Source organism: Marmota flaviventris, chromosome 11 (assembly GCF_047511675.1).
Source record: "Marmota flaviventris isolate mMarFla1 chromosome 11, mMarFla1.hap1, whole genome shotgun sequence".
Classification (NCBI taxonomy): Eukaryota; Metazoa; Chordata; class Mammalia; order Rodentia; family Sciuridae; genus Marmota; species Marmota flaviventris.
Genome location: NC_092508.1, coordinates 65,310,504 through 65,338,065, shown reverse-complemented (window position 1 = coordinate 65,338,065; position 27,562 = coordinate 65,310,504). Strand labels below are relative to the sequence as shown.

Genomic DNA, 27,562 nt, shown 5'->3' with positions numbered 1-27,562 from the left:
TTTTTTCCCTCATGATATAATTTTTTTAAATGTTTAATTTTGGGCTGAATAATACTCTTAAGGTACAAAAATATCATAATTCTCTTAACTGTGTTTTTAATTTTTAAATATTTCTGATTTTGATATTATTAAAATACTATGCTGTATACATTTGTATATCAAAGTTTCTCTGTATCACATATTGTTACCCTGTCCTAATAATCTTAGAATCCTTGAAGAGCTTTAAATAGATCAAATCATCAAACAAGTTTCAATAATCTTACTCTACATTAGAAATTATATTTCTTTTAGTACATTCCTTCCCAGGTTTCTCTACTGAAGTACACCTTTGGAGAGAGCACTACAGAGGAATCCTCCAGAATCTGTGACTTTACCCTAAGTGACTAAAACCATTAGGACTTGTTAAATTTCAGTTTTTACCTTAAAAATCCCTGCAACATTACCAAAAAAACATTTTGGTGCACATTTTGATTTCTACCCCACAGGTTATTAACATTAAAAGAATTTTTCTTAAACCTTTGCATATGATTGTTATTCTGGGGAAATGCATCCTTTAAAAATTTTGGGACTTTGCATTGCTGATAACAGTCTTAGAGGCAATCCTTAGAACAGGGAGTGAAATATGGAGAAGATGTCAATTTCAGCTCAGTCCAGAACTGATTCTTGCAACCACACTAGAAATAAGGATTTTATTTTCATATAGAAATTAATTAGGAGCTGGGGGTGTGCCTCAAGCGGTAGCGCACTCGCCTCTCAAGCGTGCGGCCTGATTTGATCCTCAGCACCACATACAAACAAAGATGTTGTGTCCGCCGAAAACTAAAAAATAAATATTAAAAATTCTCTCTCTCTCTCTCTTAAAAAAATTAATTAAGAAAAATTTACCTGGAAAGGCTGAACTTAGACCAAGGACCTCTGTTGTTACCATTTGCATTTCTACTTTTAGGAAGAACCTTACACCAAATAACAATACCTCAGCTTCTTCTTGCTCTTTTTTGAGGCGATCCAACATCTGTTGAAATTCTAGCTCTTTTTGTTTTGCTTCTTCGATGTTTGCTTGGTTCTGTTCTTCATAGGCCATGGCAACCACAGCCAGGATCAAGTTTATTAGATAAAAGGAGCCCAGGAAAATCACCACAACAAAGAAGATCATGTAGGTTTTGCCAGCAGCACGCAGTGTCTAGGGAAAAGTAGAAATTAATGTATTAGTAAGACAAAGTGTTTTTTCAGTAAATTATTTTAACATGAATGGTATATTAGACATGGTAAATTGGGTGATTTTGCATAAATCATGTTATAAAAATATAAAAGATTAAAATTATATCTTCATGGAAAACAATCTGGATTAAAACAAATATTTTCAGTACAATGAATATAGAAATCTAATAGATCTAAAGATGAGTCTTAATTAAGTATAATTATATAATTATCTCATATTTCTCATGTCTGAAAATTATTTAAAAAATCAGCTCCTATGCTTACTTTTAAATTTTGAGAGTAGATAAAATTTAATGTAGCTTTTATTGTTAAAATCCTATCTTTTCTTTCTTTAACATGTATTATTAATGGTAGTGTTTAATGTCAATACATGACAGGTCACTTTATTGAATAAATCTATCATAGGTATTTATTTTAATACCTAACATTCTTGTTAATAATTTTAAAATGCACTATACTTTTATCATATTTTACACTTTTTAATTAATTCAAAATGGAGAAACAGATATTAAATGAAAAAATGTCTCCCTCTTAAATTTCTGATGCCAAGTTAACTCAATTCCTTTTTCTAACAGTTTACTTTTATCAATTTATTCTCTCAAGTAAATTCCTAGTTGTAGATTTGTTAGGTCAAGTAGTATATTTATTTTACTCTTCATAGAAATTCCCATGTGAGCTTCTCAGTGGTCACCAGTGATATGAGAAAAAACCTATTTTACCTTACATACTAGAATTTGTCTCTCTTTTGATCTCCTTTAATATTTTTTTAAAAATTTTGTCATTCTGAGAGGCAAAAAATTACAAGTCACTATTGTGTTTCTTTGATTTTGAGTAAGGTGACCTCTTTTTGCATAGTTAAAAATATCAGAGCCAGGTATAGTGATGCACTCCTAGTCCCAATGACTCCAAAAGCTGAAGCAAAAGGAATGTTAGAGCCTAGAATTTCAAGGACAGTCTGGCAATATAGCAAGACCCCCATCTCAAAAAAAGAAAAAGAAAAAAGAAAAATCATTTGCAGTACTTTTTATTTCTTATGAAGTGTATTTTCATCATTTCTATATTTATTCATAATATTCTCAGAAATTAAATAAATATAAAACTGTCCAAAAAAATCTGTGGAAGTTCTGAGAAAAGAGATTTGTTGTTATTTATTTTACAGAATGATCATTTCAGTCTCCTTCCTTTGTGTTTGGCTGCTGATAATATATAAATAAGTGGCTAGAATCCACAACTCCAAGAGGTTCACCCTGAAGTAAGAGGAGATAAACATGTAAATGAACAATTTTAGTAGCAGAGACTGATGATTTCAAGTGAAGGCTATAAAAGAAGCCATTGGAGTCTAGAGGAGAGAGAAATGGACTTGGGAGAGGAAAATTTAGAGAAGGGAATTGGATCTCTAATTATAAATAGGAGTTCAAAAACTAAAACATGGTGGACACATGAGCAGAGGAGATTTCATGTGTTCAAGAACATCCCAAGCATGAGAGGAAAGAAGTGTGTACAAGGAGTGGATTGAGAGAAGAATATAGAATGTTTTCTGCTGTTTTTCTGGGATTACATGGAAAAGATACCAAATATGCTTAGAAAAGATGAGAAAAATATAATTCAAGAGAAATCTGCTCTAATAGTGTTGAAAGTAAATTTTTTTTTTTAAATTTTAGTAATAAACAGTAGAGTTTTTCTATTCTCAACTGAATTAAAGAAAAACTTGTATTATAAGACTGGTATACAATATACACTAGATTTTTATGTCATTCAAAAATGCTCGTGTTTCTGGGCACCCACCTGTTGGTAAAGGTTTTCCCAGTAATCCTGGGTCATTAGCCGAAATAAGGCTAAGAAGGCCCAGCTGAAAGTGTCAAAGCTTGTGTAGCCATAATCAGGGTTTCTGCCAGCCTTCACACAGGAGTATCCCTCTGGACACTGACTATATGTGAAAAAGAATTTGACAGGTTAGAGTGTGTTCAGCATGCAAACCACAGCACACTTTACAAAAGTCACCTACCCAAGGTTTCTTTTATGGGGACAATATTGTGTGATGACTAAGAACATGTGATTTGGAATCTGGAATAACGTGAGTAAAAACCCCACCCTATTATTTACTAGTTGATGACTTTGCCAAAGCACCTAAATTCTCCAAGACAGAGTTCCCTCTTTCTGTGAAAACAGAATAATAGCACAGAACACAGAAAGGATAACACTGGTTTTAAATTTAATGAAGATACAGTGTGCAGAATACTTAGCCTACTTCCTGTACATAGAAAGCATTTAATAAATGGTGGCTGCCATTAGCAGCAGTAGCATCATTGGTGGCAAAATTTGGAAACCTTCACCAGATGTTATATAATAGTGCCTGGGTCAATAAAGATTGATGAAGGCCTTTGCCAAATCTGCTTCCCCTCAAATTATTCTTAGAATAAATTAGAATCAATAATAGTTGAAATATATCAATTAAGTTCATAAAAAATTTGTAGCTTTAAGACTTTCTCCTTCTAAAATTGGTGGTTTGGCTTCCATGATGCCATAGTATACATATGTGTTCTGAGGTCTGGGGGGAGCAGCAACATCTTCTTTATTTATATGTTCTCAGTGTGCACAGTGACAGATGAAGAGCTATTTAGACAAAAGTAAGAGCAGCAACAAATGTCCTGCTTCAAAATGAAGTTGGCATATGCATATAAATAAGAAGTTCTTAAATTTTTTTTTTACCCAAGCCCATGGGATTCTTTTCTATAGAAAGACAAAAACACTATACTTCATTACCCACAAGCTAAGTTTAACTAGAGAATGAATAGAACCTTGGGGCTGTTAAGAAACATTGATTTTGTCACTCTTCTTTGAAGAAAGGCTTGAAACTATTCAACCCACGTTCCATGCGGTTATTGGGGAGTGATTCTTTTCTATTTACATAAAAATATAAAAATTGTATTTTGTTTTATTCAAGCATAGCTTTTAAGATTGCTTTCAGGAATATGCATTAATTATAAACATTGAAAGCAATATAAGAATCAAAGTTTCTGGTCAGTAAATTGAACATGTTTTTTCTTCTTTTGCAGCATTTAGACTAGAAACAAAACAAATATTACATACCCTGAATCTGTGCTGAAACCACAAAGGAGAGCATCTTTGGATCCCTCCAAGTAATAAAAATATTCTGTTTAGGAAGAATTTGAATAGAATGTTATAGAGTGTAAGCTTTAATCGTGATATAACAGGTAAATTAATAAATATAGACACACATACACATATCCAGTCTCAATCCCGAGCAATGAGTAACAATTTGCTGATTATATTTTCATATATGCTCCCTCAAATATTTACTGTTAACTTCATATATGCCCGTCAGTGGACATGACAAAAAAGAATGCCAAATAACACTTAACAGATAAATAAATAAATATACATGGTACTTTCAGATAGTGATACAAGCTCTAAACAAAATAAATTAAGACCATGTGATGAGCTATGGTAAGGAAAGAGCTTTCTAAGGAGATGGCATTTGAACAGAGACCTAAATGTGACAAAGAAGCTGACAACGCAGAAAAGAGGCACAAAGGGTATAATGAAAGGTATGAAGTGGAAAATTTGCATTTATTTCTCCAAATCTTTCTCTCTACCCAAATGGGTAGGGAGAAGGCATGAGAAAAGGCTCTGAGGCCAAGATGAAATCAGTGTGTAAAAGAACCAGTAAGGGGGACCACTCAGGGACCAGATTGTGTAGCACTCTGCTTATCACAAAAAGGAGTAGGAGTTCAGATATTAAGTAAGATTGGAAGTGAAAGAAGTGGGAAGGAGTGGTAGGAGAGTTCATTAACATTTTTCAAGTCTCTGTAGTTTCTTATAGGCAGTGAATTATAGACAAGCAAGTAAAGAAACAGAGACCAACTAAGTGACCATGCTATGCCTACAACTGTGGATATACAGAGGAGGGATGGAAATATGGTGGACAGAACTGCTGATGGAGGGTGTGTGGGGTGCATGCAAGAGAGAGGACTTGGTGACATGGTGGTGCAGTTACTGAGATGAGGATCACTGGAGAAAAAGCTCTTTTTTAGCCATGCCTAGTTTGAGATGATCATTAAGAATTAAACTCTGTTTTTCAGGTAGGGAGTTTGATGAGAAGCTGGAGGCCACTAGAGCTGTCCAAAGTGCATCATCATCATCAAGGAGATGGTCTTCAAAGTCAGGGTATTTAAGAGTTTATCCAGAGAGTAGGTGTAGAGGGGGAAGGGGAAGGAAGGGAAAGGAGGACCGGGTAGGGGAGGGAGAGGAAAAGGAAGGAGAGAAGGGAGCTCTTAATTGAGTCCCAAAATACTGTAGAAGAGGCAAAGGATCAGCAAAGCAGTACTATAAATGAGCAAAATTTGTTTTTCTGAAATTATCTTATAGTTCATTCCCCAACCAATGTTTATTTGAGAACCACTCATTTCTAGGCATTGAAGCTCTAACAGTGAAATAAATGCAAATTTTCCACTTCATAACTTTCATGATACACTTTATGCCTATTTTTTGGTAGTAAAGGGTTGCCTATTGGCTTCAAAGCTTTGCCATCACTCCAAAATATTTATTCTTTTAAATAAGGGTCAAACTTCCTATTTAATTCAAGTTGAAGAAAAAAAAATGCTATTATGAGGGAACTTAGAGTAATACTGAAATTAAGACTTTGAAGTCAGATATTCTTGGATTTGAGTATTGCTTCTATCCTTCCTATGAAAGTGAATTATCTTTAAACCTTCAAGCCTTAGGTGCTGTAAAATGTGGTTGATGATACCTACTTTATAGAGTTGTTGAATAGTTTAAGAAGGATACAATATGTAAAGCAATATCAGAAAGCCACACATTCTATACTAGTCTTTCAAGGACAGGAACATTTATTACTAAACTGTTAATCCAGTTTCAGATAAGACTAATTGACTTACTCCTTATCACTGTTTTACTTATGCAAATTAAAGAGTAAAGCCTTTTAGTCTGAGATGGAAATTTAAGCCAGAATATGCATAAACAGCTTTTTTTTTTTTGGGGGGGGGAGTTCTGTGCCTCAGGGTAGACGGGCCTAGAAGCATGAGGATAGGAGAATCTAAGATGCAGACTTGTCTTACATAAACTTCCAAGGCTTTTTACTGAGGAAGGAATACTTGGCATAATCTTTTAAGCTAATGGCTACTTTTTACCAATTGTGGAGAAGCTGCAATACAGGAATGGGCTTTAGAGCTACCTGTACTAGCAGGCTGCTAGGCTGCCATATTTGACTCAGTATAAGAATGATGAAAGGAGAAGCAATGCAGGTAGCTCACTCAGGTCTTGTAGAACACTTCACTATGACTTCTAAACAAGTAGACATGAAATTGTTAGAATAATTGGCCTCTGGAGAATTTAATTTTAGTATCTAAAGAAATGGGGAAAATGGAATGCAAAAAAAATCAAACTCTGTACACAAAAAGTAAGGATGATTTTGAAAGATAAAGATTGAATCATGACTCAATTAATTTCACTACTAGTCTACACTGAGAATTGAAAACATATGTCCACATAATAACTGGTACATGAATGTACATTATAGCCTCAAAAGGGAAAAATGTCTCTCAACTGGTAAATATAAACAAAATATAGTATATGCTCAAAATGAAATGTTAAAATGTAATAATAAAAAGAAATGAATTGTGAGACTGGGATATAGCTCAGTTGGTAGAGAGCTTGCCTCATATGCACAAGGTCCTGGGTTCAATTCCCAGCTCCACAGAAAACAAACAAACAAACCAAGAAATGAATTGTGGACTTGTGCTACAACATGGGTGAACTTTGAAACATGCTTGGTGAAAGAAAGGATAGCAAAAGCCAAATATTGTTTGATTTCATCTGTGTTTAATGTACAGAGTAAGTAAATCCATGGAGACAGAACCCAGCTTAGTATTTTCCAGGGCCTAGAGGCAAAAGGGAATGGTGAGTGACTATGAATGGGTACTGGGTTTCTTTTGGGTAGATAAAAATATTTCACATTAGTGGTGAGGTTTGCACAATTCCATGAATGTGGTTGAAAAAGGAATTGTACATTTTAGAAAGGGGAATTTTATGGTACATGAATTATTTTCTCAAATCTATTTTAAGAAGACAATGTAATATAATAGCAAAGGTTGTAGAAACACATATGAGAAATAAGAGAGAATTACAAAACTTACTGTAACAAAAATCTAAAATTGTTATTTACTATAGTGCAGATTTTATGGGAATATCCTATTAATTGCAGGATCAGTAGAGAAAAATGGCAAAACATATTCTATGGTTAGGTCTATCTGCCTTGCTTAGAAAAGCAGCTTGGAACAAATGTGTGCTTGGGCTTTGGGAGGTGGAGGGTATGTTTTCCTATCAAGAAGCAATAAGACAACTCCAAGAAAACTAGTGCAGAGGATCAGGCTGGGGTTGAAAGCCCCCAAATGATACTCTGCATTCTGTGAGATAAAGTCCCAAGGAGAGAAGAGGTATGGATGGAGACAAGGGGAAAAACAAAAAAAAAAAAACAAAAAAAACAGTAATAGTGAAGATCAGCATTGCGGTTTCTGCAAAAATTTTCTCTATTAAATGTCAAACACTGAGAAAATAGGAGCAACACAAATCCCATTTTAGCCCCATAGAACCACATTACATTAATGTATGACACTGAAAATTTAGCTACAAACTGCAATTGAATCTTGCTTTCATCTATAGCAGCAAGAAGGGTGTTTGATAAACACTGAAGTAGATGGTCAGTAACATCAAGGGAAATCTATATATTTTACATTTTTAAACAAAAGTTTAGACAATGAGTTTATTTATTTGAAAATGGATTTTTAAAAACACCTCTGAAAAGGTTTTGCTATAGGAACAAGAAAACAATATCGATTATATTCAGGCTTCCTATGTAGGTTGCCTTTACCATTATAATTCTTTGATTTCTTCAGTAATACCAATTCACTTACCTCAGCACTTTGCATGATCTAGCAACTGACTCTTGAGTTCAGTTCTTTCCTTGTCCAGATTAAACCCATGGGCGCTCATTATTATCATTCCCTTAATAACCTCACCTTCTATGCATCTTTGTGTTTATCATGCTAACCTGGCAGAACCACAACCTACATATAATCTGGCACCTATCTTTTTCATGTTTGCTCCCAAATGACTGAATATTGGTGGAGAAATTCTTCCAACCAAGTGAATTGATATATTTTGAATAGATGTTTTTTAATATCAAATTGGCAATCAAAATAATTTCAATTTTCCATTCCTTAATATGATCATACAGTTCATTTCCTCAAACCCTTTGTAGATTTCTCCTCTTCCTTTTGCACTTTTAGCCAATTATTCCATTTTATATTTCCCTAGGGAAATAAAAGCCCTTGAGTTTGAACTTAATTACCTTTCAATAACTCTGCAGCCTACCCCACCATCTGTCTTTCTGCTTCAGCAGAGATATCTTTCCTCAGCTCTGTTATTTTTTCAAGGCCTTGATTTTGCCTATCTTCCTGAATTAATCCATATATTAATACTCTTCCATTTATACTTCTAGAGAATTTCCTGTCAAAACCCATATTTTTTAAAAAAATGCTTTTTAAAAAAATTTTTTTTAAAAAAATTATTTTTTAAAAAATTAAAAAAAAACATATTTTTTTTTAAAAATGCCATTGCCCCATTATTTAAATGCCCTTTACAATCAAATTTCTTGAAGTGTTGTCTATACATACTATCCTTTCTTATTTTCGACCTCTCATTCACCTCTGTCACTGTCTCAGTCTGACCTTGGGCCTCTGCCACTCCCCCAATTTTCTCATGCAATGCTCTGTTCACTTCCAGAGCAGAGTTAAGGTCACTAAGATTTAATAATTCTAATATATAAGTAGAATTACTAGAAATAGGAAGAAAACAACTCTATATGCAGGTACATGAGGAAGGTAAATTTTACTTTGGGTAGGGAAAAGCTATAAGATTGTGAGGCTGCTTTGTTTTGTTAAGGAAGTAAGAGTGTAATCTTTGTCCTGAAGTCAAGTGGCTGGTTATTTCAAAACAACAAAGGAGAAAAGTATAGAACAAATAACTGAAGGACTGTACCAAGGTCAGATGTGCTAGGGAAGATGAACTTTTGTGAAAGAAATTTTATATGTGATCTAGTTGGATAAGATTAAGAGAATTATTTTGTAAGTTTTTCTAAAAATTTTTTAGTATAAATATAAAAAGTACACTGATACAAAACTAGAATTTAGTTCTCTCTGTTAAAACAACTAAGTTTTCTTGGAGTTTTTGTCCATTCTTAATAAGAAATTTAAAAAAAAAAATTCTTTATCTTTTAGGTAATTGATCTAGGAAACCAAGATTCTGTGTTTTACCAAGATAATTCTATGTTATCAATTGTTCCTGTATTTATTAGTCTTTTGATGGCTTTAGAAAATTTGAGTCTTTTCTATTAAAAGACATAATATTTTTCTACAATTATGTGATTTTTATATTTCCTTTTGAAGTCTTTAAATTGTCACTATGATTAAATGAATGACTATTATTCATGTGATCTGTAATCTAGCAAGTGTTTTAGACCTCTTAATATTTTTGATAAACTTCTCAAAATCTAGTGATATATTAAATATTTCTATTGATTTCAAGTTAATTCTGGAATTTTTTCAATGGGCCCTTGGAACATATCAAGGGAGCTTTCTTCTTATGAAAATAAATACATTAAATTAGTTGGGATATATATATATATATATATGAATATATCTATATATCTATCTATCTATCTATCTATATATATATATATATATATATAAAATTATATGAAAAGTAATTTCAAATAGTAATGCTCAAACTTCTTTGAGTTATTTTTATGGATTTATTCTTAGCAGTTTTTCAGAAATTGAATGAAATTCTTCAAAATCTGAGCACCTGATTTGGGGAAATAAAAGTTGTATTTAAAATAATGTAAACCCAGTGTTAAATGTGGTCTCATGCAGAGATGGATGCTTGGTCTTGGCTATGTCCTTAAAGCTTCCATACTTAAGAGTTTTGCACTCCATGACTCATGGAATAGTTAAGATGATAAAAAAAAAAAAAAAAAAAAAAAAAAAACAACATATGAAATAATTGCTTAGGTGACTGTTCTAAAATTGCTAAAATGAATTAAAGCCAATGTTTGGATTATCAAACCCATGAACTTGTTAAGACAATAAATAAAAACCTTGGGTGATACATTTCTGTCACCTATAGCATCATTTGAAAATTTATGAATGGATTTCTTCCAATTATCAACATAAATGTTGGGCATATGAAAGTTTATCCACATAGGAAGGTCAATGCTGTAGCATAGCTAAAAAGTTTTTAGAAGGTATATATTCTCCATGAGGCATTCCTAGAGAAATCTCCAGTGATAAGGAAAACTTATTTAACTCAGAAGGTTACAAAATAGTTAAATGAGATATAATAACCACAATGGCATTAGGCAAAACTGAGAGGACTGACTGGATTGTCTTGGCTAAAGGTGTCCCTATTGGTCTTGATAGAGGTGAGATCTACCTCTAGTGGATTAAAGCCTTATAAAATAATCACTTGAAGGTGTCTTCCCCTCATAGTACTACATGTATTTCCTGTTCTTACATAGAATTTGAACTGATTCAACATTACAAGGCTGTTATGTGTAATTCCAAAGCAAAGTTTGACAACAGGGAATAAAAGCCCTTCGTGACACCAAGCGATGACAGGCAAACCCTTCAGGAGTTAGAACCCAGAGACTGGATCTTTTCAAAGTAACAATAAAAGACGTTTGCCCTTGAGCCCTTTTGGAAGAGATCATACCAAGGTCTCCTCATCACTCCTACTGCAGCAAAACTTCATGGTTTCAATCTTGGACTCACATCTCTCAGCTCAAGAGGACCCTACTGTACATCCATTTGAGACCTGAAGATAAAACTAACCTTTTGAGATTCCTTCTCAGAAGCAGGTAACAACCTAGATGTGGAAAGTTTTCTTGAGATGAATCCAGACTTTTCTTTTCTGTCATCATGAAAACTTTGCCCATTTCCTCTTTTTCCTGTGCTTACTTTCTGTTTATGCTTGGCCAGATAATGTCATAATTAAGACTTCATAATCAACAGCTTTTGAATCTACCTAAATGTTGGATATGTCATGTAAAACCTAAATCCTTACATGAGCTTAAAAAATTTTCTAGTTTACCCTTTAACAAATTTCACTTGTATTCCAAGTGTGACTATTTGTTTAAATTGTACTTTTAGTCCTTTTTAATACATTTTCATATTCTTGTATTCTTTGTGTAGATTCTTTGTGTAAATATGAAAATAGGTAAAATCTATAGTGAAGAATATACAGCTAAATTATACCAGAAATTAAGTAATAAAAGCAACAAAGAGAACTTGAAAGTTTGTAAATAAATTTATAAATCTAATCCCTTAATTGATGGTAGCCTCCAACCATGCAACAATAATGGAGCCTTTGATAAATATCACCAGGTCTTGCCTACTGCTGACTCCTAATGTTCAATGCACCCACAGGGGACAGTCTCTTGTGCTCTTTAGAACATTTTTATCTGTGGAAGATTTAATGCTATCATGATCATTTAACCATATGCCAAGGCAACTTCCTGTCTCAATAAGTCACAAATAAGGGGCTAATGTGGGTTATTATGAATTCTAATGTTAGCACTGTCAAGTCATAATCAATTGCAAAGTAAACATTGTTCTTCACTTCTAATTTGCACTATGGATTAAACAGGAAATTTCCAGTAGGCATAAATCCCTCAAAATGGGCATCTTTTAGTAGAACATTCCTTTCCTGGTTTGACATGAATGTAAATAAGGTTATGATTTTAAATCAGTCTCAAACATTACCTATTATAACCGACTCTTGAAAAGACTACAGTTGCCCAGCAAACTTCTTTAAATTTTCTTACCAAAGTTATTTTAAATAATAGGATAGTTTTGAACTACATGTTTACTGAAGAAGTAGTTAATATATCCTACTGCACTTTGATAAATATATACGGTATGAAAGAAACTTGGTTTCAAGCCATCAACCAACTACTTGATTAAAGGAAGTAAATTCCTCTTCTAGCTAATTTTTTGCATATTTGATTTTGATCAGTTAAGTTTGTGGGGACTCCTGTTATGGAGTATTCTTCAATATATTAATATTCTAATAGCCATGTAAAGGTTCTTGGGTGCTCTGAATATTCTCAAGAGTTTTAAATGCTCATATGCAGAAATCAATTATACATCAAATGGTCTCACTACAGTTAAAATATGAAAACAATAGAACATAAAGAAACATCCAGCAGACAAGACAAGAAAAATATGAATTTCATACTGGGATCAAATAAGTTGGTTATTATGATGACAGAGAGCCATCAATGCCCAAGGTTTCAATCAAACTCTCAAAATTGGGAAGCTGACCAGAAGGAGGAAATTATTAAATTAAATTTGTCCTAAAGCTGCCTCCATACATAGGAAACTGCAACCTAGCTTAGTATGTAAACAAATTATAAACTAACTTCAGGGAACATTCTTATAACAAGTGATTGTGTTTTAGCCAATCATAGGCTGCCAATTTATCCAGTCTGCCAAGCTATACCTAATTCAGCTGTTTCTGTATGTCACTTCCTTCTTCTGTCTATAAATAGTGTCTGCCTATATTATTGGGTCCAGCTCTCTGAACCTCTCCTGTTCTGAATTCTGCCTGATTCACCAAACATTTTGCTCAGATAAATTCTGTTAAATTTATCCAAGTTTTTCTTTTAACAAAGGTTTAAAAACATTCAAATTATAAACTCAGAATGGAATAAAGATTCAGAATAAAAGGAATGATAACGATACTCTGTGAAAAAAGTTAAATTTAAATAAATGCTACAATTTCACAAAAAGTAATGTAAATATCAACAATTATCCATCAGATACATTAGGTTTACAATATGTAAATTAAAAAATAAAATACTCTGGAAATAAAACGTAGAATCCAATATCATATTTATAAAAATCAGACACTAGAAAAGTAGGTGTTATGGTTTGGATGTGAGGTGTCCCCCAAAAGCCCATGTGTGAGACAATGCAAGAAGATTTAGAAGAGAAATGATTGAGTTCCAACAGCCTTAACCCAACCAGCAATTAATCTCCTGATGGGATTAACTGAGTGGTGATTTAAGGCAGGTAGGGTGTCACTGGAGGAGGGGGCGGTCTTTGGGAGCATGCCTTTGGGATATATATTTTGTATCTGGAAAGTGGAGTCTCTTTGTGCTGCCTAATCATCATGCAAGCCACATCCCTTTACCACACTCCTCTGCCATGTTGTTCTACCTCACCTTGAGCCCTGAGAAATGGAGCCAGCTGTATATAGACTGAGATCTCTGAAACCGTGAGCCCCCAAATAAATGTTTCCTCCTCTAAAATCATTCTTGTCTTTTTAGTCACAGCAGCAAAATACAGACAAAAACAGTAGATGAAAATGAAAAAGAAAGAAAAGTGCCAAATTCCTAACAGAATGGTAGTATTAAAGGAAAATATATCAGTTACTTTTTTTATAAACCTTTAGCTTTCCTGTTTTCATCTTCTTTTTTCTGCCTTCTTCCCTGGATCAAATTAGCTATTAAATTTTATGTGTTCATGTGAGCATCAACATAGAGAAACACTATAGGTGTTAGAAAGTAAAATTTTAATTTCATTTTTACCTAATATTTATCAATAGCTTTTGTGAAATACACTGTCATAAGGAATAACTGTTCAGTGAATATGCAGTTCATGCTTTATATATGACACTCTAAAATATAATTCAGAATTAAGCAGACTCCAAGACAGAGCAGACCATTTCCTGTTGTACCTACAGAACTAATTCTACTGAATTAATAGTTGATATGATACCACCAACCTATATTGTAAGCCATCAGAAAAAGCTATAAAACTTATCACTGGTTATAAGAGTGGCATTGATAAAGCAGAGCAAACTGCTTTGTTTTAGACAAATCCATAGAAATATTACCAGGAGATGTGGGAGGACACTCCTGGGCTATTTAGCATCTTAACTTAGACTTGAGCCAAGGAGATTTGGGTCTGACATTGCATGCTGTTTTGTGGCCCCTCCCACTTAATGGATTACACAATGCTGGTGATCAGTGATCAGTCTTCCCTGGGATAGGAAGTAGCTCTGGAATTGGGTGTGACCCATTGGGCCTGGACAGCCCACCTCCTGCCTTATTTGGTGAAGAAGGTTCTGTAGAAAACCTTTGAAGTTCCCTTGTATAAAAAAAGGAAATGCGGCTTACTCCCTCTCTCTTCCCAGTGTGGAAGTTCAACCCCTAAGTCATAGAGCTGTCTTGCCCTCCCTTTTTAAAACTACTTTTGTATATAGTGTGATCCCCCTGTCCCTATTCTTTTCTGAGAGCTTTATGTTGCAACTAGCCTGCTTCAGGTAGAGGAACTCCGAGTCCACCACCCCCATAGGACATGGATGGGAAAGAGATAGATATTTTAATATTTGATTATTAATATTAGCACTTTTCTTATTATCTATGTCAATTATAATTAAAGTGTAAAATGTGATTTTATTTTCAAATAATATATCACATTATATAATAAATATTAGCATATGTTATAAAAAGCTATAACATAAAATATATCATATATAGTCAGATGAAATGGCTAATATTATTAATTCATAGATATATTTATTTTTCTATAACAAATTGATTCTGTTTTATCTTACAGAAATTGAGAATTATGGAATTATCCCTGTTCTTATTACCAGAACTGCTAGAAAGCTAAAAATCAGGCAGATTTATAAAAATCATATATACCATGATAAAAATTCACATTGTAGCAACTTTCTATATATTCGAATGATTTTTAAATAATTAAAATTTAAGCAACATTTCATTGTTAAAAGAGAGCAATGCTTTTAGTATTATTTCAACCTTTTAACAACTACAGAGACATTCTTACTTTTCAAGTCTTCTTCATTCTCATATGTATTCATTATGCTTTCTAATGTTTCATTATTTTCAAGTTCATCCCGGAAACATTTATGCTTCAGGTTGCCCATGAACAGTTGCAGCCCAATTAAAGCAAACACGCTGAGGCAGAACACAGTCAAGATCATGACATCTGACAGCTTCTTCACAGACTGGATCAGGGCCCCTACAATGGTCTTCAGGCCTGTCAATAGAGAAAAAAGAATATGTTCATAATGACAAAACCTCTAAATGAAAACCAAAAACAAAACACCAGATTTCCTAGAAATGCATGCACTCTATCAAGTCAATGATCTTAAGTTATCTAACTCAAAAAAAGCCTACTAGCTCACAAGGGCAGATTTGACATTTTATGTATACCTTGTTTATACATAGAAAAGCAAATGATTAATAATAGCAAAATATTCCCAAGGAATATTCAAGATGTCTAATGAATAGTTTGGTTGCTCAAATCATATTCATTCTCACTAGTAACATAATTTTTGTAACTTATAATTCAAACCACTGGTCAAACAAACCATCTCTTTATAATGGCACCAGAACAAGTAAGAAACTGCATTGCAGCACATAATGACAACTTAGAATGAACTCATTTTCAATTAAGAAATGGTTCGTTGAGAGAGATATAAAACAACTGTTTCATGCAATACCCCCATGCTGATGTTTCTTACTTATTTTTCAAAATATATGGGAAGCATTTAAAATTAATTGAAATTTTCCTTCCTGGAAAAGCAAATGGAAAGTGAGCCCTTAGACAGGAGGGAAAATTTCAAGTGGAGATGTGAGCCAACTTGGTCATCCTCATTCTCCAACACCCATGCAACTGATTAAACTCAAAGGCTGACTTTTAATAGTGATTGTGGGAAAATGAAAGGTCTCACACTTAGTTAAAATCACATAAGAGAAATTTATTTTATCTTTCCTCCAAAAGATCAAAGTCAGCTCTTGTGTTTAATCCCTCTCTCACCTGGAATGACTGAAATAGTTTTCAATGCTCGGAGAACTCTGAATGTTCTCAACGCTGAGACATTGCCCAGGTCCACAAACTCTGTCACATATCTGCAATAGGGGAGTTTATACACAAACACGGTGACAACACACACACAAACAGACAAAGAACAACTCCCAAACAGTTGGAGTTATGAGTAACCTAATGTTTCACACCAACTACTTCTTACCTGGGATTACAGAAATAGTTTTCAAAGCTCTCAATACTCTGAAAGTTCGAAGAGCTGAAACATTGCCTAGGTTTACAAATTCTGTTAAATACCTGTAGAATTAAATCAGAGTTATTCAGAATTTAGATAGACTCTATGATACTTACCTGTGCCTTTAGTCAAGGTAGTTTCTCTGTTTGTTACTCTTTATTAAATAGATAGTTCTGTAAGTCTTTTTTTTAATTTTAACTAACTTAATCTAATTGGTTTTGCTTTGGCTCCTTTGATGAAAACAAGATGAAACTATAATATCAACTGCATAACTGCTTAAACAAATTCTTCAATTACAAGCCCAGCAACATTACAGTAATACAGATTTTTAAATTTCTATAAAACATTGAAAACAGGGTGTTAAGAGAAAGAGGTCAGACACTTGCATACTATATGAGTTCATTCATAAGAAGAGGCAAATCCATAAAAAAAAAAAAAAAAAAAAAAAAAAAACAAAGGTGAATGTTTTCCAAGAGTCTGGGAAGAAGGGAATGGAAGTGCCTGCTGATGGGTCCAGGTCCAGGGTCATTTGTAAAAATGTCTCCAAATTAGACCATAGTGATGGTTACACATCTGTGAACATACTAAAAATACTATATGGCACACTTTAAGAGGATGATTTCATGGTTATGAATTGCATCAATAGAAAAAAAAAAGACTACGAGAAGAGTAATCTGTTTTAGCATAAAGTTTCTAATCGGCAGGAAGCAGATGGAACTACAACATCATATGTGACCCCCAAATAGGAAGTCTGATGAATAAGGAGGTGGTCTCTGGTGAGGGAATCAGAGGCTAGAAATCTTAAGACACTTCTGAATTGCTTAAAGGATTCGAAGAACATAGATTACTTTTATGATTCAAAGTAATAGAAAATACTGTACCTAAGTTTGAGTTTAAAGATAAATAAATGTTTCTGAGAAACACATTTGGGAAGAGTAACAATACAAATAAATTAAAAATATGTCTTGGGCTGGGGATGTGGCTCAAGCAGTAGCATGCTCGCCTGGCATGCGTGGGGTGCTGGGTTCGATCCTCAGCACCACATAAAAATGAAATAAAGATGTTGTGTCCACAGAAAACTAAAAAATAAATATTAAAAATTCTCTCTCTCTGTTTAAAAAATATGTCTTGATGTAATATTTCCCTCAAATATAAACTGTAGATGTATATGGAATGCATATAAAAGGCATTAATATTAGGTCTAGTAAATAGTGACAATTCCCATAAAATACTTTTTTATTTTAAAACATGTATTAGCCCTTTTTTAAATTTTTAGTTGTAGATGGCCTCAATACTTTTATATTATTTATTTTTAATGTGGTGCTGAGGGTCAAACCCAGTGCCTCACATGTGCTAGGTTAGCACTCCACCACTGAGCTACACCCCCAGCCCCCGCATTAGTCCTTGAATAATACAAGTTAATAAAAAGAGCACCATACTTATAAATAACTTGAGGATATTTTTGTACTTCTTACAGATTTTTAAGATTCTTAAGTAAAATCTTGGAAAAAATGCACCTAATTGGCACTACATAGGTGATTCACTCAAGTGCTAAGCATGAAGCAAGGTGATCAATCTTGATGTCATATATATTTGAATGGGAAATACTCTATCTGAAAAACGTATTATTTACCTATCAACAAGTAACTTTCATACAGCTTCTTGTTCTGTTAACTGCAACCCTTATGTATGCAGGAAAAATCAGACCCCATGGGTTGTTCTTACTGTATTACAGTGCTGTCTGAGATTTTCATGAGTTCGCCATTCCAAAAAAATGAGAGTACTTACGCAAAAATAATGACAATAAAATCCAGCCAGTTCCATGGGTCGCGAAGGAAAGTGAATTCTCCTACACAGAAGCCTCTTGCAAGGATTTTTACAAGTGATTCAAAAGTATATATTCCAGTAAAAGTGTACCTAAACACAGGAACCCATAGGTATATTAGGTGTGAAAAGAATATAGCTTTGTGTAAATCTTTATTACTTATGTCCTCTGATTAACCAAAGACATCTATTGGCAGATGCTCTTTGTTTATGGACCTACTTTCTATTAAAATAAATTGCAATAAAGTTCTTTCCAGAAATTCTTAAAATGTACATATCAGAAACATTTCCAGACAGAGGAGATGCTTGAAATAACCAAGAACATAGGTGCTAGGTCTGTCTAGAAAATTCCTAGGTTCCTCCTATCAAAAATACACTCAAGAACAAGAGATAGATGACATGTTTAAGAACAGGACAAGGGAGCTGATGAGTTTGTTCTTGAAAATATTGTATCAAATTATTCTAATCTACTGCTAGTGAGATAATAGCATTGAGAAAAAAATAAATTAAAGAAAAGCAACTATATAGGATGAGGATAAACATCATGATTTTTATGAAGCTAACTTTCTAGAAGTAAAGGAAAGGATGAAAATGATAATGTGAAACTATATTAAAATATATATCCACTTACTCTACATTTTTGGTCCATTCTGGAGGGCTACTCATGGTCATAAATATGCAGTTTGTCAGAATAGTGCACATGATAAGCATGCTGAATAAGGTAGCTTAGAATCAAGGAACACAAGAGACACAATAGGAACTTTGAATACTGGATGATAATACTTGTTGAAATATGAACAACTTTTCCTTAGAAAAGAATCTAAAGGAGCTTATAGTTTTGGTTCTTTCTTTCTTTCTTCTTTTGGTTTTTTGAAAAATAAATAAAAGTAATATTATAAAAATGCTAATAATGACATTCTCCTAATCCTGAAATCTACACTGATTTATATTGAAATCCATAAATTAAAACCAGGGTCATTCAAGATGCAAAAGGACTAAAACCTATATTCTAATACAGTAGTAAAAACTTTGCTCTTCAATATCTTTCAAGTATATATTTTGGAAAGGATATGAGTGTACTAAAATCTTAATAGATATTCTTCTCAGACGACTGAAAGGAGACAGTATGTATAAAGCAGGTGCTGCATTGAAACGGAAGATTGCTTTCCCTTTGTTCAATACTATAAAAGTCTGCAGGAGCAAAAAGAAAACAGTATGAAGTTAAGAATGTAAAATTTCAGTATAGCACATGATAACAGCAGTTGGGCTTCACCTGGTAGTGTCATCTTTAAAAAATACTGCCGCTGAACTCAGGCAAGTTGCTTTCAGTGTCACAACACAGCTATCAATATCACCATGACCAATGAACTCTGATTCTTTTCAATTATATATATAATCATGCATTTCTTAATACTTCCAAAATACTATGTTTTCTCTTTTTCATTTATCTCTTCAATAGCAACAATAATTTGTAGCTACTGAAATTAGTTAAAATACAATTTTTGCCAGGCACAGTGGTACATGCCTATAATTCCAATCTGAGGCAGGAGAATTGCAAGTTCAAAGTCAGCCTCAGTAATTTAGTGAAGCCCTAAACAACTTAGAGAGACACTGTCTCAAAAAAAAAAAAAAAAAAAAAAAAAAAAAAAAAAAAAAAAAAAAAAAATTAAAAGGGCTGTGGCTCAGTGTTTAAACACCCCTAGGTTAAATTCCCAGTAAAATAAATAACTAAACAAACAATTAAATATAACTTCTTTCTCTCCCGTTATACTGCATTTTAATCTAACCAGGCAGAAAGTAGCACCTCTAATTTTAATCATCAAATTTTGAGAATTTTAATACTTTCTGACAATTGTCATGGTTAATAGTAAATGAGTTTTTCCAAAATATATTTTCATAAATTTAAAGAATGTCAGAGTTGGAAGAATCCTTCCAATCATTCAGTTCAATTTCCCTATTTTAATTATAATAATAGTAATGGCTAAAATTAAAACATTATAAGTTAAAAAAAAAAAACCTTTCTTGCCAACCATCCATGGTAATTTTAAAAAATAATAAAAGCAAAAATAAGCTTTCTTAAAATATTATATCCATTGTGTAACGAGTGACATTATCCATCACTTTGGTATGTGAGAAGTGAAAAACAAATGAGAAAATAACTGCTACAGGAAAATATTAAAACAACCCAAGCCATTGCCCTAGAAATCAGAAAGACCAGGTTTAAATCCCTGTCATGGCAGCCAAGTTATTTGTGTCATCTAGAAGGCACTGCCTTAGCCTTCATTATGTTGCTTACAGAATTTATCTTAAGGTTTATCAGTGGGCTTCTGGCCATAAGCATTAACCCAACTGGGGAGATAATTTCATGAATTTGCCCTTTTATTTGTATGTGGCAGCAAGTGCTCAAGAGGCCAATCAGAAACAATTATTTTCACATGCTCTTATTTTCCTGTTCCCTTTCACTACATCAGGTATGTCTAAATGTGACATAAAAATCACTTTCACATTGAATATCAGTTTTAAAATTAATAAGTAGTCCTTGAGTACAACTATTTTTTCTTAAGCAATAATACTCCATGCTTAAAAAAAAAATCCATTCATCCATTCTTTCTACAAATAGATAGAAAGAATGTGAACAATTATATCACAGGTGGTGATGATAAGAGTCCGAGCTAGCATGGAAGTCATAACATAGCTATGTAGCCTTGGCAAGTTCAAGCTACCCTGTTCTCGAAATCTGAAAAATAAAAAAAAGAATGAGTTTTGTGTTTAAAATTTTAAATCAGAAATTTTCATTTGTATTAAACATTTTAATGAAATTTTTGAGTTTATACAATCAGGAAATAATTATGAGCAGGAAAAATAAAGACTGAAATTTGGGGGATCAGTGTGTCATATCCACAAAGGCAGAATATTACACTACTGAACACTTTAAAAAGACTAAAGAAACCAAATTAGCAACACTAAAATCTGGATTAATGAAAAATACATTTCATTAATATATTTTGAACACATATTCTGAACTTACTACATATGTATTTAACTTAATATTTTGATGATGATATGTTTACTAAGTTCAAGATAACCTCAATTTAAATTTTTGTTTGTTTTTGTACAGAAGGAAGCCAACAGAAACCTGCCATTGATGTCCCAAGAACTCACCTTTTTGTCTGCATAGTATGGGTCCAGGTCCTCCAGGGGCTCTGACACCATGCCAGGCGGAATGTCTCCATAAATGAAGGGCAGCTGCTTGCCGGCTTCCAAGTCACTGCTTGGCTTTGGGCCATCCTCCTCCTCATCTTTCTTTTCTTCTTTGGGTTCCTTTGCTTTTTCTTCAGCAATGCGTTGTTCAATGAGGGCAAGGGACTGTTTTGTGAAGTGGACAAAGCTCTGAGGTCCTGGGGGTGGCAACGTTGCCATATTTTCATCCTGTATATTTTATTTCCCCTTCAGCTCCTTACATAAGAGGCCTGGGTAAAAAGGAAGAAATACCGACTTTGATGTTTTGCTGCCTGGGTAGGCACCTTAAAAAATAACAACAGGCTAGGAGTATAGCTTAGTGGTAAAGCACTTGCCTAGCATAACAATGCTCTGGGTTGGATCCTTAGCACTGCAGAAGAAGTGAGCAGCAAAAACACAGATGGCAGTATGGAGATTCCTCAGGAGACTTGGAATGGAACCACCATTTTGACCCAGTTATCCCACTCCTCAATTTATACCCAAAAGACTCAAAATCAGTATACTACAGTAACACAGCCAAATCAATGTTTATAGCAGCATAATTCACAATAGCTAAACTATGGAACCAACCTAGGTTCCCTTCAACAGATAAATGGTTAAAGAAATTGAGGCATATATACACAATAGAATATTACTCAGTCTTAAAAAAGCATGAAATCATTGCATTTGCTGGTACATGGATGGAACTAGAGAATATCATGCTAAGTGAAATAAGCCAATCCCAAAGAAACAAAGGCCAAATGTTTTCTCTGATATGTGGACGTTAATTCACAGTAAGGATTGGGACTAGGGAAGAATACAGGTACTTTGGATTAGACAGACGGGAGTGAAGGAAGAGAGGGAATATGAGGGTAAGAACGATACTAGAATGAATCAGACATTATTTACCCTATGTGAATATATGATTACACTACCTATATAACTCTACATCATGTACAACCAGAAGAATGAGAAGTTATACTCTATTTATGTGTTATGTGTCAAAATGCATTCTACTGTCACGTATAACTAATTAGAACAAATGCAAAATAAAAAAAATTAAAAAAATCACAATAGGCTGGGTGCAGTGGCAGGCAGATGCCTGTAATCCCAGAGACTCCAGAGGCTGAAGCAGGAGGATCCCAAGTTCAAATCAACCTCAGCAATTTGGCAAGGCCCTGTCTCAAAATAAAACATAGAAAGGGCTGGGGATGAGGCTCAGTGGTTAAGTGCCCCTTAACCACTTAGGTTCAATCCTTGGTACAAAAAGAACAAACAAATAAAAAAACACAAACCACAATAGGTAAGATACTCACAGACTTACTATCAAATTGCTTAGTGACCACTATGTACCAGGGAAGGTACAGGACTCATGAAAATGCCTCCTAATGATCTTTATTTAAAAATCTAAAATAAATGCATCACAGCTCTAAAGTAAAATAAAAGAAAACAATTTTCCAAAGATTTTTTTTTCTAAATTCCCTTTACTTTTCACCTGTACTTATCTTTGGTGTGATTCAACTCAATGTTCTTCTTTTAGTCTTTTCACATTGGTTCCGATAGCGACACCCTACACTTTCTCCTTACCCCTCGAAACCAAAAGTACACTCTCTGTTTCTCTTTTTTTCCTTTATTTTACACACTTATATTTTCTTTCAATAAATAGATATACCTTCTAAAAATCAGAAGGCTATATTTCTATTCTGAGATGTAAACAAAAATATTATGGGAAGAACAAAGAGACAAAAAAATTAGAAAATTTTTGTGATGTAGTCAATATTAAAAATGAAAAGCCACTATAATATGCATTCAGACTACAATTGCCCTGATCAATTTACATGACTATAGAAAAAATTCCAAAATTACAGAAGATAAAATTTAGAAATGAGTTTTTATATGTAATTATGTTTATATGTCTCAAATACAATAGAGTGAAAATGAGAGTTCTCATTTTAAAAAAGCAAGATTCTTTTTTAAAATTTATTCTTGATTGGAGCATTATAATTATACATCATGGTGGGTTTCATCATGTCATATTCACAAATGCACATAGCAATTTGCTCGATCTTCTTCTCCAATATCTCTCCTCCTTCTGGGTCATTTCTTTAATCCACTGATTTTTCTTCTATTACCATTATTTTTATTTGTGCATTATCATTATTGGGATATTCATACATGGACATAGAACAGTTTGGTTCTATGTCTTCATCCCCAGCACTTCCTCTCAATCCCCTTCCAGACTCATTATTTTAATAAGTGAATGTAACTTCATAACCCTCCACTACAAAATAAAAGTGAGTCTTCTTTTTCTGCAGTAACCTTGCTTGAGAAATAGTACACACCAGCTTCTCACATGTCAACCTGTTCTTGGCATGTAAACTGGTTGCATATTAAGTGATATATGGTCACACATAGAAGGAGGATAGATAAAAGGAGCCACATTCTACTCTTTTTTCAGTACTAAATATTAAAATTATGGAAATTGAAGTAGTAACCACAGGGGTTGTATAGATGCAAAAAAATAGGGTCCAGTTAAAACTCATAGTTCTTTCCCAGGTTTCTCCTATTTCCATGTAAAACAAAATAAACTCCAATAAGAACAAATTAGTGACTTTTTCCTTGAAGTTATTTGGGCACAGAACAAGTATAACAAGGGGTTGAAAAAGTAATGGACTGTTACAAACAATACAGAAAAATATGGAAAATGCTGGCATTGCAAAGAGACAAGCAGCACTTGGAGAGGTAGAAGAGCAAGGTTTATTCAGCAGAGGTGCAGGCCCAATGGAGTCTTCACCAAATGCTGAGCATAACCCTTCATTCTCAGTATCTTTTCCACAGTACAGACTTCCAGGTTTCAAGACATTCCCATGCAAGTACACTTCATCCCTTCCTCATTCTGCAGACAGCTCGGGTTCCTGTCACAGATGCTGAGCAAGCATATTTACAGAAGAAGAAATCAGCAGGTTGTCGCTCTGTCTTCTGCTTTTTGTTTTTTGGTTGTGTTTGCCCAGGATTTCAGCCCACTCTGGTTCACCCCCAATCCCAAACCCCGGCACCTAGTCACACTGTTTTTCTCTTGGAAGGGGAGAGCATCCTCCTTTAACTGGGATTCTTTCAAAACAAAGATGATTCTGATTAATTCAGCGAAAGTAATTAAATCAGCAGTAACCTGGAGCCAAAAATTCATGCTCAAATAATTGTTTTTTTTCCTTTGAAAACTGGAAACTTGAGGAAAGCTGCTCAGGGTTTGGGTGTTCACCAGAGAAGGCTTCTCAAACCACCTGATTTCTAACAATTCTGACTTCTTCTCCCTGCCCTATCTTCCACTTTGTAGAGGACCAGCACTAAAAACTAATAGGTAGAAATGATGATATGTGTGTATGTACATGCACTTTTAAGATATTTTCAACTCTCCCCATACATTCTTGAAAAATGATGAAATAGTTTAAAAAAATAACTCTTGAGTTTAGCTTTGTGTCACTACTATTGCTATGTCAGATGTTTTGGCAGGAAAAATTGGTATCAGGCTATCTTAATACTTAGAATTAGGTTTTGAAGTTGATAACCAATATTTAATATATTTGGATTATTTTTTTTTCCTGTGACTACTATGGTTAGAGAAAACAAAATGGTGTTTCATTCCTCTAACTTCATGGCAATTCTAAGTATAGTCAGCATGGGATGAAATTAAAAAAAAAAATTTCTCCAGAAAAAAAGAAAGGAAGAAATTAATTAATTAATTAATTAGCAGGTTGTAGCTATTAGCAGAGATATAAAGAAACATCTTAGGAAAGAGTTGCCACTTTATTACCAGAAACCTGTGTATCTTAAAAAGCGATGGTAAACCTCTTTAAAAATAAGACAGAAAATTTTGAACATATGATTTAAAAAATTTATAGAGAAACTTTTGCTTTTCTGAAAACTGTTGTTTTTATGATCTATAACATAATTGACATTCCATGGTATATATCATCACATTTCCATCTTTAATCCATCTTTATTTTTATTAAATATTTTTACCAAATATATTATCTGAGTGTGTTACTATTCAGATATTTTTGAACTATGAAAACAAGGAAAAAACAGTTGTCCTCAAGGAATTTCCATTATAAAAAGGGACAACGATCTCACAAATTCATACAGCAAAGACAACTCTGATTTCAGTGTGGTAAAGGAGAATGCTGTTAGCACAGACATCTTGTTTCTTCTGGTATAGAAAGAGAGACACAGAAATATGCAAATGTCAGGGGAAAGACCACCATAGGTAATTAGAGGTGGTGAGTCCCTTTGGTTATAACACAAGATTTCATACAGTTCTGATAGAAATTCCTGAAGTCATTTCATTTTCCCTATTCACTTATAAAAAATAGAGAACTATAAGCCTTTGACAGTAGGTAGACATATAGCAAGTTTTCCCAGGAAAGAATATATTAAAAGTGATGTAAAAAATTAATCAATTAATTAATTAATTAATAAAAAAACCAAAGTGATGTAATGTAAAGTTTGGTCATACACATCTCTTCTTATGAACCCAAAATTATTGAATTTTATAGTTATGAACAAAGAAGAATAAAGCCATCTATTTTGATGGGTACAAGCAGCTAATAATATTTAGTTTGTGAAAACAAGAGTAGAATATGGCTGATCTTCTGAGAATAGAATTTGGTTAGATAACTTAGTTAACTAATTCTGTAGTTACTCATTTGCCCCTGGTTTTGAATTGTTTTACTAACATTATTTGCCCTACTTTTTCTATGTTTTAATACCCATAAGAAGAGATGTATATGTGGTTGGAAACTAAATTTAAAATAATTTTTAAGAAGAATGTAATGAGAGCTAAAGGATGTGGCGGAGGTAGAGCACTCATCAGTGCTCTACAAGGCCCTGGGTTGGATCCTTAGTACCAAAAAAATCAATCAATTCACCAAATAAAAAGAATGCAGTGAACAATAAGGGTCTTTGGATGTGCATATTTTAAATAGGATGGTGTTAATGGGTATGGGGTTTCTTTTTGGGGTGATAAAATTAGGTAACTAACTTTGTGAATATACTAAAAACTCTTGAATCATATACTTAAACATGGTGATTTTTGTGTTACGTCCCTCAATTACACCTGGATAAAACTGTTACAAAAACATACTTAAAAATTGATTCATAAATTTTTGAAAATTGTCCTGAAATGAGGGAGGGGTTTAATAAGATAGAGACAAACTAATACAACCACCCATGGAATCTCCATGGGCTGAGTATAAACTTGGGAATCCTTTGGGCTTAAGACTAATCAGGGACTTAAAGTTTCTACCACTTAAAGCTCAAGCTTGGCAGTTTATAAAACTTTGATCAAAAATCAGGTGGCTTGATTTCAGAGGTCAATGACCTGTTTGAATTTACACTAGATCAGTCTGAGAAGTAAGGCAGTGAATTCAGGGAGAGCAGTTTCCACTTGCATTTTTGAGATTCCTCAGTAGTTCTGGAAGTCAAAGATGAGGAGGATAAAGTCACTAGCCTCCATAGCCTTTCAGCAAAGAAAGACCTGTGGTCTTGGAGAAAAAAAAATGGCTTGAATAACTGGTGTTTTTGAATATTCTGCTATCAAGTGAGAGAGTGTCATCTGTTTCAAGAATTATTGGGGGTACTAGGATTGAACTCAGGAGCACTCAACCACTGAGCTACATCCCCAGCCCATTTTTGTTTTTGTTTTTTAATTTGGAGACAGGTCTCAGTGGCTTAACACATTGCTGTAGCTGAAACTATCTTTGAACTTGTGATCCTCCTGCCTCAGCCTCCCATGACACTGTGATTACAGGCATTCGCCATCGTGCTGTGGTCAAGAATTATTTGACAGAAATTTAGGTAAATAGATATTATCAATAGTCTATCACCAATTCTACTCTTCCAATATTCCTGTTCTCATTTCTCCCTCCTTTTATTCCCTCCATCTTTCTCTTTCTTTTTCTGCTTATGCATTTCTTCAGAACACAGCTCATGAATAGCTAAGCACACATAGACAGTGGATTGGGACATGGAAAAATGAAGGAAGAGATGAAATATCTACTAACATCATGGCTAAAAGGTAAGTGGAGGAGACATTGATCAGATTCCTGCAGCA

The 27,562-nt window shown here is 33.7% G+C and overlaps 1 protein-coding gene across 3 annotated transcripts in view; it reads right to left on the bottom strand.

Moving 5' to 3' along the window:
* Scn9a (sodium voltage-gated channel alpha subunit 9) overlaps positions 1 to 21,654 on the bottom strand; it is an 82,693-nt gene extending 61,039 nt beyond the window's left edge. For 2 of the 3 annotated variants that reach the window (XM_027946025.2, XM_027946027.2), the window contains exons 1-9: positions 21,397 to 21,654; positions 19,307 to 19,425; positions 18,866 to 18,955; positions 18,199 to 18,327; positions 16,381 to 16,472; positions 15,174 to 15,386; positions 4,309 to 4,372; positions 3,004 to 3,145; positions 974 to 1,180 (exon numbers count right to left, since the gene is read on the bottom strand). In XM_027946025.2, coding sequence (XP_027801826.2) covers positions 974 to 1,180; positions 3,004 to 3,145; positions 4,309 to 4,372; positions 15,174 to 15,386; positions 16,381 to 16,472; positions 18,199 to 18,327; positions 18,866 to 18,955; positions 19,307 to 19,425; positions 21,397 to 21,654 — 1,314 coding nt within the window. Of the gene's footprint in view, positions 1 to 973; positions 1,181 to 3,003; positions 3,146 to 4,308; positions 4,373 to 15,173; positions 15,387 to 16,169; positions 16,262 to 16,380; positions 16,473 to 18,198; positions 18,328 to 18,865; positions 18,956 to 19,306; positions 19,426 to 21,396 lie in introns of all 3 variants that reach the window. The other variant, XM_027946026.2, reaches the window with a different exon arrangement.
* Between the last annotated feature and the right edge of the window lie 5,908 nt (positions 21,655 to 27,562).